The sequence below is a fragment of the Equus przewalskii genome, chromosome 21 (assembly GCF_037783145.1).
Source record: "Equus przewalskii isolate Varuska chromosome 21, EquPr2, whole genome shotgun sequence".
In the NCBI taxonomy this organism is placed as follows: Eukaryota; Metazoa; Chordata; class Mammalia; order Perissodactyla; family Equidae; genus Equus; species Equus przewalskii.
The window spans coordinates 3,927,432-3,942,146 of NC_091851.1; the positions used below are offsets into that span (position 1 = coordinate 3,927,432).

Genomic DNA, 14,715 nt, shown 5'->3' on the forward strand with positions numbered 1-14,715 from the left:
ACATATATGAGTTTCAGGTGTGCAACATAATGATTCAATATTTGTACACACTGTGAAATGCTCACCACAATGAGTCTAGTTGGCGTCCATCACCACACATAGTTACAAATTGTTTCTCCTTGTGATGAGGACTTCTAGGATCTACCCTTCTCTTCCTTCTTGAAGGACTTGGTCTCCGTAACTGGCCTTTCCCTTCAAGGCTGCCCTGGGTCCGCTTTCAACTGTACAAACAGTTTTGGAGGGCTTTGCTCGTCTCTCCTGTCCCATTCTACTGGAGCCCACCTGCCTTCCCAGCCATGGCTCCTACCGGGATTTGATCTCAAACCTTCTGTGGCTCTTCTTTAAGCAGAGAGTCATCGAAGCCCACCCAGACAATTTTTATCACGGGTGTAGCCACCCTGACCTGAGTAATAGAGGGTTGGCAAAACCAAGAGGACTACTGGGCATATGGCCCGCCCATCCCTGACACAGACTTCCTCAAGTGGAAGCAAAAAAGGCAAAAAATAAGTGGAAAAGGTAAAAGGATAAATGCATTCACTTGGAGGAATAAACACTAACTGAGGCAGGACTAGGACACCAGACCAGCCGGAGGGGTCAGGCAGGTGGCAGGCACTGCTGAGTAACAAACATGAGGCTGTGCCGGGGAGAAGACGCTCAGAGATGGGAGTCCGTCTCCCCTGGGATGCATCACAGCCTTAGTCCCCCCATTTCAGTGAGAAGAGCTGCACAAAACATTTGAAGGACTGGGAAACAACCCAAAAAGGAAAAACAAAATGAGGGTTTGGTTAAAAAAATAATCAGGAGAGGCTAAAGGTGACATAGCCTGCGTAGACACAAGGGAAGCAGGGCTCAAGAGCAGGTATTACACATGGAGCGGACAGGGTGGGGCTGCAAACGCAGATGCTCTGGGCCAAGCAGGTACCACAGATAAGTGAGTCAGGCCCCGTGGGAGCAGTGGAGGGGCAAGCCCTGAAGCAGGCTGGAGAGCAGGAGCCTGTCCAGGGGGGAAAGCTGTTCCCTGGCTACAGCCAATTGCTGCCAGGTGGGAAAGTGGGCCTATCTGGCCAGACTTCTGCCTTTAAAAAAAATAAAACAAAACAATGCACAGGCCAAATAGAACATACGTGCAACCTCAAAGCTAGGTGGTGCTGAGCAATTTTTTCTGTGTTCAGTAAAAGTGGCACAAGAACATGTACAGAAAAACTACAGCTAAGGGATATAAGCTAGGTGTTGGGAAAAGCTTTCTTAGTTTAGAGAGTCCCGAGACCCAGGAACACATTATCAAGTGGGGCTGCAACAGCCATATGGAGATTTTTAAGTAGCTGTTTGCATTTTATATAAACAATTTTATAGTCTATTTTATAGAGCAGGTTTCAGACTCTTTGGAGGCAAGATATACAGGGACCGGCCTGGTGGCACAGTGGTTAAGAGCGTGCGTTCCGCTGTGGCAGCCTGGGGTTCACCAGTTCAAACTCCGGGTGTGGACATGGCACCCACATATAAAGTAGAGGAAGATAGGCATGGATGTTAGCTCAGGGCCAGTCTTCCTCAGCAAAAAGAGGATTGGCAGCAATTAGCTCAGGGCTAATCTTCCTCAAAAAAAGAGTATACCTTTTGCTAGGGGTACTCAAACAATTCAGACATCCTCCTGGAACAGCCTAGAAGAGCTGGCCAGGATACCAACTTCATAAAACTACACGGCAAAGCTGTGGACGTGAGGTTTGGGGTAACTCAGGCCCAGGCTGTTCTGGAAGGAGGAAGGATGACGAAGAATCAAGCAGTGAAAAGCTGCGCTGCGTTGCTCTGCAAATTCATAGTTACGAAATGCATGAACGAACAGAAAAAGGAGGAAAAGGAACAGGCCTAGAGACTCAAGCCAGCCTGCTCCAGACAAGGTCAGTACGAGGTTCCTCCAGTTCCAAGAAGACTTGAGGCTCCTCTACTCTAAGTCAACCCTGTCTGCAAATTTGAGCCCAGGTGGCGCCTTAGGCTTCACTTTCCAGCCTGTGACTTACAACTCCAGGGAAACACTTCGTCTCACTAGTAACGTCAAACTCTCAGACAATTATTGAGTAGTGCATATAATTAGATAAAACAAATATTTCTAAAGAATACAATTATTTTCAATTAGAATGTTCTGGTGCACACAGAAACAAATATACATGCATGCTCAAGCTTTCAGTTCTGGATCTCTCAGTCAAGCATCTAGTATATACTCAAATCTGTGTCAAGATTTAATTTAAAAAGTAGAAAATACTGCAACTTAAAACATAAATAAAGGAGTCCAGGGGGCTAGAATCCCTCCTTGGCTATTAAATCCAGGCTGATGACACGACGAGATAAATATATTTTTCTCTACGTTGTTACATAGGTCAGCCGAACCCAATCATCTATCTTCCCGCAAAGTCAGAATCATTGAGATTGTTTTTTTTTTCTTTTTGATATGCATTTCGTGTCTAGAAAATGGAAACAGCTAGAGAAAGAAAGTGAAAACATGCTGAATAAAGGGAGGTAGGAGAGAGAAGATGTTGAGGAGGGGAGGGAAAAAAAGCCTCAACTTCTTATCTTTTATTCTCTTTTTTATGCAAATGTACACCTGCTAAAATACTTCTAAATCTACAAATAAAAAGGAAAAGAAAATATCTGATGAAAAAGTGCTTTTAACAACCCATTACAAGAGCCAGAGGAAGGCGGGAGCACTGGTCTCTAAGGGGCATCTCGAGGCAGAGGACCTGCCTGTGGCTGTCGCAGAAATCCCTAATGAAAAAAGAGGAGTTGGGCTGGAAAAGGAGTGACAAAGGGAGACGCAAACACCACCACCAGGACAGCTAGGAAAACAACCTTGAACCGACAAAGAACTGCGCATCTCTGAGTAAGGAAGGGTAACTACTATTCCTATACCAAGTATGCCGAAATTTAAAAATTAAATTTGAAAAGTATTTTCTGTCCACTGAGTGTCCCAGTGCTGTTACTTTTCATGTATTTCTATACTCATGCAAATTTTTTCCACACTACTAGATGTGTTGCTGATGCAGCAAACCTAGTCCTTTTGTAAAATAAAATAAAAATTGTCAGATATATTTCTAAAATTAATTATAAAGATAAATATTATCACTTAAAATCCAGAAATCATTTGTCCAGTAATCTGCTCAAATGAAAACAAGAAAATATTAGGATATAGATTGCCTTCACAATTCTGAAAATACAGAAAACTCATCTACATTTAGAATTTTTTTCAAAGGCCACAAGTCTATGAGAACGTGCGATACAGAGGCTGGCTCCAGAACCAGAATCGCTGTCCACGTGCAGACTTTCTGCAGTGAACTCCACTCCCCCAGCAGCCGTGCGCCTGTGAGTATAGTGCCAAGGCTTCTCTGTGCTCTCACGGAGAGGGCAGTGCACAGAGAAGAGAGACTCCTAATTCCTACGAGTTGCCTGGAACTGCTTCAGAAAATACATATTTAGATCACATTCTTAATTTCTGTGCAGCAATTCAACAATACACCTGGAAGTAAATGCCAGGCCTGTAACTGACCTTTAACGAATGTTCTAAAACTGCACTGAAAAGTGCTGCTGGGAGTTATAACCACAGTGCCTGCCACTTCACACGGTTTAATGATGGGAAGAGAATTCTCAACTCTCAAAGTCATGCAATCTTCTACTTTTCAAAGATTGAGTAATCTTGATCAGGAATCTATATTTTACAGGTATAATTAAATATTTTTAAAAACAATATTTTTAGCAATTTACATTCAAAGATTTACATAATGAGAAGAAATCATAAATAAAGACGATAATATCAATATTATCATTAGCATCATACGGAGCAGGGTCAGGAATAATCAACGTATAAGATGAACTAGATGCCAGAAATGTAAAATATGAAGAAATCCCTCTTCAGCCCCTGTAGTGGGTTGAATAGAGTCTCCCCCAAAGCTCATGTGCACCCGGAATCTCAGAACGTGACCTAATTTGGAAATAGGTCCTTTGCAGATGTAATTACCTAAGGATCTCAAGAGGAAATTATCCTAGATTTATGGCGGGCCCTAAATCCAATGACTGGTGTCCTGCCAGCAAGAGGAGCGGACACAGAGACACAGGAAAGAAGGGGATGTGAAGGTGGAGGCAGAGACTGAAGTTGTGTTGCCACAAACGAGAAGCAGCAGAAGCTGCAGCAGGCAAGGAAGAACTCTCCCCTAGGGCCTCCAGAGGGAGCACAGCCTGCTGACACTTTGATCTCAGACTTCTCGCATCCAGAACTGTGAGAGAATATGTTTCTGTTGGTTGAAGTTTGTGGCACTTTGTTCCAGCAGCACTAGGAAAATAATATACTCCCTTATCCCCGATTCTATTAAAATATCTAAAGCCCAACCTCCTCTCTCCCCACTTGAGTCTCTTGTATGAAATGAAGGTGTTTCATAACATGACCTACAAAGGCTCTTTCAGCTTTGGACCCCCTGCTCCATGGTTCTCAAACCTGGCGAGACACCTGGGTGTGTCATAAAAGACTGATGCCTGGGTCCCTCCCCTGGAGATTCTGATGTAACTGGTCACAGGTGTGGCTGGGGCACGGGTAGGTTTGAAAACTCCACACAGGATTGTACTGTGCAACCACCAAAGAGAATTTCTCTAGGCATTTATGAATTAATTTCCTTGAACGCAGGAACATCCAATCAAGAGCACTCTTCAAAAAGGTGCCTTTCATTCTTTAATGACCGTGTTAAATAAACACCACCACCCTGCAATGTCATGAGTGAAGACGCTTTGCTGAAGGCCCCACGGGTGAAGCCCCAGCAGTCTGACCTCTGGAGACAGGGCCACGGGGACTGCAGTGGACAATCCAGCAACATGCAATGGTTTCCCTGGTTTTGCACGAGTTCGGGGCTTCTTGTCCTAGACACAGCAGGTAACATACCTTCCCTGATTCTCGTGCATTTCCGGGACAGGAGAGGGGAGACACATTCCTAGTAAAGTCTCAGTAGTGGAGTGTCACACCCCTGTACTCTTGCAGTCCAACGCTGTCACCACAGTCTTCTCTCCCAGGGTAAATCCAGCCACCAACCACCACCTGGCCATTGCATGTTCCCAGCCTTTTCCACTTTGAAGTAAAACTTAAGCAATAATCTTTTGAGAAGCACTGCCCAGAACCCCAAGTGGCACCCCTACAATCTATCCTGACCTCCCACAAAGCTTCTAAACGGACATACCTTAGTATGACCTTGAATATTTCAGCTTGCCAAAGAACATCAGTGAGAAATGGCACATCAGGCAACCACTTTCAACACAGCTTGACCAAGAGAATTGGTGTCAAAAGAATGAGAGGCTGAATGGACATTCTTAGAGGCTTAATCCTCTTGAGATAAAAGCTGAGAGCCTTTTCACATGCAGCTTAAGAAGATGAGTTTTGCCAGGATGGGCACGTGGGGTGGGAAAGTATTGGTGGAGTGACTGACTGAAAGAGACAGCGTTCTGGCCTGAATCAACAAGCATTTAAGGAAACTCCTTAATACTCTCATTTTTATTCATTCATTTGACAAAGTGAGTGCCCACTGTGTGCCAGATATTGGGTTAGGTGATGGGTTTTTATGACATGTAGCATAAACTGCTCACTTGCTAAAACTAAAACTCACTTAACTCTCAGAGGTAAATTCAGTGTGAATACAAACAAAATTGCCAACGTGGGAAATTTCACTTTGGGGGTATAAGTAGTTCAAACGAGACTTTCTCTCAGAGTCTAGATAAGCATCGCTTTACTCCTGGCCTAAGCGTTTCATGGAAACGCTGACCTGAACATCCTATTACCTGCATGGGGTCTCAGGCCTAGGTGTACTCATGTTTGCCCTGCTTTATAAAGGGCATACACACCTCTGGGTAAAATCCATACTTGGAAATCCCTGCGAGTGCCCACCTCTAGGCCTAACAAAAGAGCAAAGAAAGGTACGGCTGTTTTCATCGTTGTTCTGAAAGCATCCTTGCGGAGCTCATCTTTCGTTATGATATACACTGACACTTAATTAATCCAGACATCTTGATGCAGTTGCCTCTCTTACAAAATGAAGGCAGTGGAACAGAAGGAGTTCAGGGCTTAAATCCTGAAGTTTGAGTTTGATTCAAGATCCAACACACTAGCTATATGGCCTTGAGCAGGACTCTTAGGCTTCCTAAGTTTGCGTTGGACTGTCTGTAGAATGAGTTCCTAATGTTTACCCCACAGGGCTGTTGTGAAGATTAGAGATGATGGAGGGTTAGTGAGGGCAAAGACCCAGTCTCACTCCCAGGACTTAGCCAAAGTAAAGTTGTGATACACGTGAAAATGATATACTATTTACTATCTAGAGAAAACCACACATTTATAGATATCAAAATTAACCTTTGCTTTCTATCGTAACTCTTCAGTGTGAACAACTAGACTAATAAAGGGGCAGACTGTGCTAACAACAACAGATCATACAGGCAATGGGAATAAACTCTGGTTGAGTGTGTGGGTGTGTGTATGGGAGGTTTCTATGTAAATCTCAGCACAGAGTGCAGGAGCTACAGTCATGAAACTTACACTCTCCAAATGATTAACAAAGCAGATGCTTTCAGAGTGACAGTAAACTCTAAGGATGAGCCCCTCTGCCAAGGAGACCTATGTTTGGAAGTGATAAGCAAATAAGAAAGGGAAAGAAAGAAGTGAGAATATTGGCATATTTGATTTCTTTAATCTGGAACGAGAATCACAGTTGCTCAGCAGCGGAAGGAAAGCCGGAGTTCCAGGAACAAGAACTCCTTCCACAGTGCCCCTCTAGAGAGTGGGTTCCCGCCACGGTTCAAGCACCCAGCACATAATCTCATACCCGGAGGACACTCAGCTTGGTTTTGCTGCAAAGAAGAGCTAGAAAGTTCCTCTGTTACTAAGCTGTGAACTCCTTCCCTGGAACAAACAGGGCCCGCTAAGTTACACTCTAAAATTAAGCTCGATAAATGTTCTGCCTTGTATGTGGCAGCCTTGCAAATATATTTAAAGATAGCTTTTGTACCCTCACAGGTAAGCTTCCCCACGGCCTTCGTTATTATGAAAGTGGTCTAACTCTGGAGCTTCCTCTCCATTCTGCCCAAACTCCTGGTGCCTGCCTGGAGTTCACCCGGGCCTCTTTCTCTACTACAGCCCTTCTGAGATGGCTGTAAAGCAAACAGTCACACAGAAGGACCCACACGACAGAGGAGCACTTCTGGACTGCCCAAAGTCACTACTGGAACCTGCTGGTTGTCAGTTCGTCACTTGAAAGCTGCACAGGAAGCAGCTTTAACAAGTAACTTTCAATTATAGCATCAACTGGGTTTAGTTACACTAATGTCGCCAAAGCCTCATTATAAAGCAATCTCATCCACAAGGGAGATTACCACAAAAAGGAATCACGGGAAAATGCTGACGATAATTTTAGTGTACTAAGAATACTGGCACCCTCATTGGACTCAAAGTTTTAGAAAACATGCCACATATAGGTGTGCATATTTCCCAAAACATGTTCCACAGAACATTAATTCTGTTGGCTGCTTTCACAAAGGATTCCATTTTCAAATAGAAGATAAATTATTTGAAACTCTAAGTTTACACCTTTAAATGGTTCATTTACTCAAAGTCTTCTAGAAGCTTTCAACATACTCCCACGCACTGTGCATGCTGCAGAGGGAGAGAGAGATGAGGCAGGGTTTCGTCACAGAACATGTATTCCCTGAAGTATTTTCGGGGTGGAGCCTGCACAGAACACATCTGGGGAGATGCTGTATCAGCCCATCAACACCGTGAGGCAGCACCCCAGAGGAGGACTGTCGTCTGGTGACCGGGTGCCCTGCAGCACCCTCACCTGGGAGCCGTAAGAGTTATGGCACACAGGCACTCACAGGCAGAGACATCGGGCCTTGACCAGTGAGATCCCAGGCGTAACTTTAGCAGCTTTTTGTGATTCTTCTCTAAGGGTTTCTTCATGGGACTAATTGGGAAGTTCCAAAAGTATCATGAAACTCTACTCAAGATTCCTTTTTGATAAGGTAAATATCCTTCTGGATTCAAATCATCAATTGAGTCCTCCAATGGAAATTTTTTGCGGAAACTAATTCAGTGGTGCCATTGGGAAGCACTGTGTGAGGAATTATAGCAGCACAGGGCTTGGGCGGGCCTTGGTCCCAAGCGGCTACTGCAACTCTGGAGGTGGTGTTCAGTCGCATTTCCATGGTGCGTCTCAGGATCACACTTCCTGTGGCAATGCACCCCCATCCCTCTGCTTCCTTTCCCCTGAGTTTGGTTTGTGAGATTCCTTTTAACTAGAAGTGCCTGGTTTGAAAATGCCAGGGATTGTGGGCCCGGTGCAGAAGATCAATACTACTACTAACATTCACATGAATATTATTATTATAAATTGTGACTTACATGTACTGAGTGTCTGGTACATGCTTGGCACTTTTACACACATTATCTCATTTAAACTTTAAGATCATCTTGCCAGGCAGTATGTCTGCTTTCCCAACACAGAGGCTCAGAGAGGTGGAGAAATAGAGCAGGGAGTAAAATGCTGACACTGACGCCAAAGCTCAGGCTCAACTACCACATCCCCTCAACCCTAAGAACAGCCTCTGGAATATTCCTTTTTTTTGGAATATTCTAGAAGGAACGCAGGCCATACAATGGGAAAGTCTCAACAAAACTATTATAAAGGGCGATGCAGACTCTATCTTAAATCAAACTACGTACCTGCCTTACTCTACCAAAGGCCAAATCTCCAAATAATTATGCCCAAAGAAACAAAGATTTAATAAAGAGATAATGGTCAAGAACCTAGAGATTAAACTAACACAATGTTATATGTCAATTTTATCCCAAAAAAAAACTAGGAAAAACAGGAACTTAGAGATCAAAGTAGCTTCAATGAGACATGACAAGAGCATTAAGCAGAGCCACGGTGCATGAGGCTCTCAAACGTCAATTTCATGGAGGTGTAGTGGGCGGGGAGCAAAGAAGGAAGAGAGTGTGGCGGCAAGGACAGAATGGAAACGCCCGAACAAAGTAAATGGCTTTGAAAGTTGTTTTCCATATCTCCCAAGTTATTTTATAAGTCTAATACTTTGGCATGCAACAAGCACAAAGCATTTTTTTTAAACTGCCAACTATTAATGGATCGATGGCAAGTTGTGGGAATTACAATTTCTTTAAAAATCTTAATGGCAAATAGCCCTTATTACTTCTAGGCACATCACACCTCTTTCTGTATGAAGAAAAGAAAGATTTCAAACCCCGGTACTTAACTATTTCTTCTCTTATAAAGAAAGTTTACGAGAAAACAATATTTGCATTAATTTTAAGAAGAGTTATCTACTTGCAGCAAAGAATACTGAAAAGAGAAGAAAGAGTGGGCAACCAGGTGATCTCCTGGTTTCTCCCCAGTAAGTCTTTATAATTTTAACTGAAATGAATTCAGAGGCCATTAGACACTTCTGCATCCAAGGGCGAATGCGAGAGAAAAGCCAACTTCTGGCTTATTTGCAATGCGAGACCATCTACACTCCCCCCTGTTAACAAATAATAAAGAAGGGACATGAGCAGAGTTTCCTCAAAATGAAGAATAAAAACGCAAGAAACATATCACTGGGAAAATGTTGAAAAGAAAAGAAAACCTCTGTATTTTGGAGTGAAATATTATCTGCTGCAGAATATAAACAATAATTGCTCTACTATAAACTTTTTTTTCAAAATCAGAGTTCATCACAGAAACATGGGTTTAAAAAATTAATCATCGGCCCATGAATTATATTGCCATAAAAGAAAGCCATTCTTTTCTGCTTATAAACAACAAAACGACCACATATGCAGATGCATGCCTTGGTACCTCAATGCAATGGTGTGCTTATTTGTATAAATATTTAAAGTCAGACCTTTGAATTTATAATGAAGTAGCACACCACTTTACAAAATAAGATCCTAGTAAATTTAGATGTATGACAAGTAGAACTCTGTTCAGAATACTCATTGCTGCTGTTGACAATCTAAAGCTAAAAAAGTAATGATATTCAGATTCCATCTAAACAAGTCTAATACATGTGCAAAAATCTTAATAGGTGTTGATGAAACCTTACTGCTAAAATTTTTAAAGTATCAGATGGGTTTTGTAACTGAGGCACAAGCAAGCTTCCTGTCTGGCACTGTTTTGCCCCGGCTCTTATTTTAATAATACACATTCAATTATCAGAGGAAAGAATAGAGTAAAATCAGAAACATCTGTAGCTGGCCACACAATGACTGGTGTTCCCCATGGAGACTGACCTTTTCACACAGACGCAGGTGTTGTAAGGCTGCGTGATGGGGTGCTCACATGTGTAAACGTATAACATGATTATGAAGAATGCAATAGACATGGTTATTTTCCACCCCAGTTTATGTTAATGTAATCTCCTGCTCTAGCACGTAGTAGTTGAATATACTTGCTCTTAGTGGAGTCCACAAACCACTAACCTGGAATGTTCCAATTATATAACAAGGTCGAATCCTGCATTTGAAACTCATAGGAAACCATAACTTTACCTGTGACTGGAATCTTTGCTGCCACGCTTTCTTCCTTGCCCTTGTCTCCGTAGCCACTTGAAACTTCTAAAAAAATCGAACACATGATAATAAAAATGTATTTCAAGGTTATACTCATGGAATAGGCCTTTGCTTTTTTTTTTTTAACTGCCATGCCTTTTATTTTCACTGCACCCTCAACTCATTTTTTGGTTAGTCTATTTCTTATCTGAAACAGTACTATTCAAGGAAACCCATTCTAAAACTAAGGTATCTCTATGTTGCTTTCTTGCAAAAATAATTTAGCCTGATACCTAGCAAGTTCGAGTGGAGCTTAAAACAAGCGAGTCTCCAATCCTGTGTGTGTGTATCGACTTCTGAGCACGTCCTGAGCACCTCACAGCTGTCCTGGGAACACACTACAGCAGTTTCCCGGCACGTCTTAACAGTAACGCTAACATAATCACAATTTCTGGAAACTAAAAATTGGTTATTAAATTTGGGGGGCATAAACTCATTGATTCTTAAACATCTGTTTAGACTTATAAAAGGTTCTATTATAATTAAAAAGAATATTTACAAATTATGAATAAATTCTATTAAGCGATATCAAAAACTTTACAGTACTTTATGTGAAGTACTTTAAGGAATCACTTTCATGGAATCCATCTTCATCTTTGCAGGATGATCAAAATTATTTACTAAGTGATTAGTTTTGTTGATTTCAACTTACAAAAACTTATTTTATTGGAAATTCAGCATAACAGCAGACCTACGATTAGGTTTCCTATTCCTGTTAGACCAAACAAAAACATATATTTATTGGAAGGTCGTACAGAACAAATAACATATTAGGTATATTAAAGTCAGAGGTATTCTCAAGTCTGCTTTATTTTATAGGCACACCTTGAGAAAGAGTGTGTTGCGATGACTCTGAATGCATTTTCACCGTTGACAGGCCCTTTAACAATAGTTACCTTGTTCCCTTGTAAGAACACTGTGGAGCCATAGAGCCGGTTTTGCTTCCTTTATTCCACTATTGTCATTCAGAATAGATGGCAAGCTGCAAGATGATTCATTACTGTGAATAGCTGACCTATCATCACACTCTTCTGTAAGGGCTTTTTTCAGTAATGCTGTTCCCTACAGTGTTTAAAAGAAATAAAAACAAACTGTAGCCACATTCCTTTTGGTCTCAAAGACCCAGCCTTCAGATATAATTTTAGGTTAAACTTTACTTAGGATTTAATTTGCTTCCTGACATTTAACTGAAATTAAAATGTCTTCAAGATAAAATAACATCTGATTATTTTGCAGCATAATTTAATTCTTTACAACAACTTACACATGCAATAATACATTTTTTGTGGCCTGAATCTTATGTAATGCTAAAGTGTTCTACTTGTGAAGCATGTATATGAGATGTGACCACCCTTGCAAATCTGGGCTGGTTTATCCAGGATTTACTCCCTCATTGCATGAATGCTGTTGGTTTGGACTGAAAAAGAGATCTGGAAAAATGTGACCTCAGAGTATCCTCATCCTTCTAGAAATGACTCCTGAACTTCCTCAAAATGAGAAGACCGCATAAAAACTTGGTGGCTGAGGAGGAGACACCAAGCAAAAAGAGAACTCCCCTTATTCTAAATCATAATCTTCAATCAAGGATAAAGACGCCCTGCACTTTGCTGCTAGTCTGCTGGGGAGCTCAGGAAACTTACTTGCTACACTGTCTATCTGTTTTCAAAGGGCACTAAATTGTCTTACGCTTATCACCTCATGTGTCCTGGGCAAGGAGGTGGGCACAGATTTTATCACAGCCAACTTGAGAGGCAGAGAAAAAGTGGCAACAATTAGGACAGGTGAATACTCCTGTCTCATAATTTCTAGGTCAGCACTCTTCCCCCGAGAAATAAAAATAAACAAGCAACGAGAGTTAAACAACCAATGATGACATTGTCCCACTGCTAGAGTGTACGTTTGTCTCTCATTTCCTACTTAGAAGTGGCGATTTGCCAGGCAGTTGGGAGGGGAAACCTCAGTGGTGGTGCTGATCTTTCACTGGTATCTGGCAACAGCAGTAAATACAGGACAATGTCCAAGTCAACCTGTAGAACGGATATGAGACTACAAGTAAATGTGAAGAGTGAAACTGGACAAAGCCTGACAGGTCATCTTTGGTCCAAGAGCAAGCAGTAACAACATTATTTTCTAGTGAACAAGGGGAAGATAACCATCTCTCCTTGTGATGATGCCCCAACAGGGAGAATCAGAGGCAGAATATGGAAGATCTTGCCTTGCAAGTTTGGCTTTGAACACACAAGGCCACTGCTATTGGCCTTGCTATCCAAGCAAGGCTCCTGCTCTCTGCCCTCTGCCCTTTCTAGGACTGGCTGGCCTCCTGGATCCACGGCCCGTCGTAGGGCCTGGAGCAGCTGATTTTAGAGGATTTTAGGAGTTCTAGTCTCCTTGGCCAAAGGACTTGATGTCAAGTTAGCCTTGCAGCCAGGACGTGTCGGGGGTCCAGTTCTAGTAACCAGGAGCTCTTCCTCCATTTATATGAAGCAGTCGTGCACTTCACTCGAGCTGCGGTAACTCTCTGCTGGGATGACCTACACAGTATCCCTGTTTCTGTAGACTGGGGTTCAGGTGTGGAGTCCTGCCCTTGACGTTCAGGCCAGGGCTGGTTTCCATCACTGACTGCCATAGTACTCCAATTCCAGCTGCCTACATGGACCACTGCACTGCACTTGCTTCCAGAATCTGTCCAGGAAGACAGGTGTGAAGAGTAGTACCACCTCCTTGATATGTCATCTCTCAGTTGTCAGTATGCTCTCTGGACCATCCTGGCCTGTCTCATTTCTAGATCTCTACCTATCCTGATCTAGTCTGTTTGTTCCCACAAAGAGTTAAGCTCCTATTCTGTGTGCCTGGATATATGAAAAGCATTTTAGAATATGAACAAAAAGAATTGGCCCAAATTCTGTAGTGAAAGTTATAATTTTCTTTTTCTGATATTTAAAATAATCCAAACATGCTGCGAGTGCCTGCTTTATGTATTTCTTCCTCATATCATCTTATGCAATAGCTGTAACTAATAATTTCTTCACATGACTTCATAATAGCCACTGTTTTAAGGCACTCATTTTAAGAATAAAATTGTTAAAGGACTTTCTATACTTTTTTACTGTAGAATTTGCAGTCAATGGAAACTGGTGTGGACTGTCAATGACTCAGATTACTTCTAGTCTCTCAATAATGACACACAATTTATCTGTTTTGCGCATCCCTTTCATAAAAGAGCTTTTGCTTTAGCTGGGTTCCAAGTGGGCTTCAAAAGAACACAGAATAAAATGCTACAATAATACAGCAAACATCTTTCTAACCAGTCCTTCTCTGCTTGATACGAATACCACCACTGCCAGTTGTACACGGAGCCCTCTTTTTCATACCACAGTGAGGTAAATAAAGTGGTGGGCATACTGCAGGTTTTCATTTATTTCATATATTTTATCTCACTTATCTTCATTATTCAACGCTCATATCTCTAGGATTTCTCTTACTTTTTTGATCGATATGTTTATAAAAGGACTCATCTTTTAAGATAATTCTAGAGATCATTTCTCAAAGATGAGTCTTTTATTCTATAAGGATTTTGATGGTCAAATTACAACATGAAAATGGTTGGTTTGACTTTACAGGACCAAGGAGCCAACAGAGAGCAGCAGATCTGCCCAATGGGTCATCTGTAAAGGAATCCACAATATAAGTCCCTAACAAGCAGGGAATCATGAAAAGTGGGGACAGAAACAAAAGTCAACCTCCGACAAGGAATGGTCAGAGGTTTCTAGTCAAAAACAACTTCTGCAGAGTCAGGAAAAACATCTGTAATACATTCTCAAGATGTATTGTTTGCAGATCTTTTAGAAAGGCATATTTCTAAGGAAGAGCCTAATTTGAAGGAGCCTACAGCCTGAGACTGCTAACACTAACCTACACCTACAAAGGAACAAAAACCCAGGCAAGAGTGAAGAAGCTGCTTTACACATCTCCTGCTGGGACTGAACGGGCTCTGCAGAAGGGAGCTCTCTATCTGAAAAATGCCACCAGACAACAGTTTTACCACGGGCCTCCTGATGGGCCTTATGAAGGGACTAGCTTGGGTTTCAACTTACCCT

General features: G+C 42.0%; 1 protein-coding gene across 2 annotated transcripts in view; it reads right to left on the bottom strand.

Moving 5' to 3' along the window:
* Positions 1-14,715, bottom strand: part of KIZ (kizuna centrosomal protein) — a 118,249-nt gene that overhangs the window by 18,984 nt on the left and 84,550 nt on the right. For both annotated transcript variants that reach the window (XM_070588594.1, XM_070588595.1), the window contains 2 exons: positions 11,515-11,680; positions 10,559-10,624 (listed from right to left, as the gene is read on the bottom strand). In XM_070588594.1, the coding sequence (XP_070444695.1) occupies positions 10,559-10,624; positions 11,515-11,680 (232 nt within the window). The remainder of the gene's footprint in view (positions 1-10,558; positions 10,625-11,514; positions 11,681-14,715) is intronic.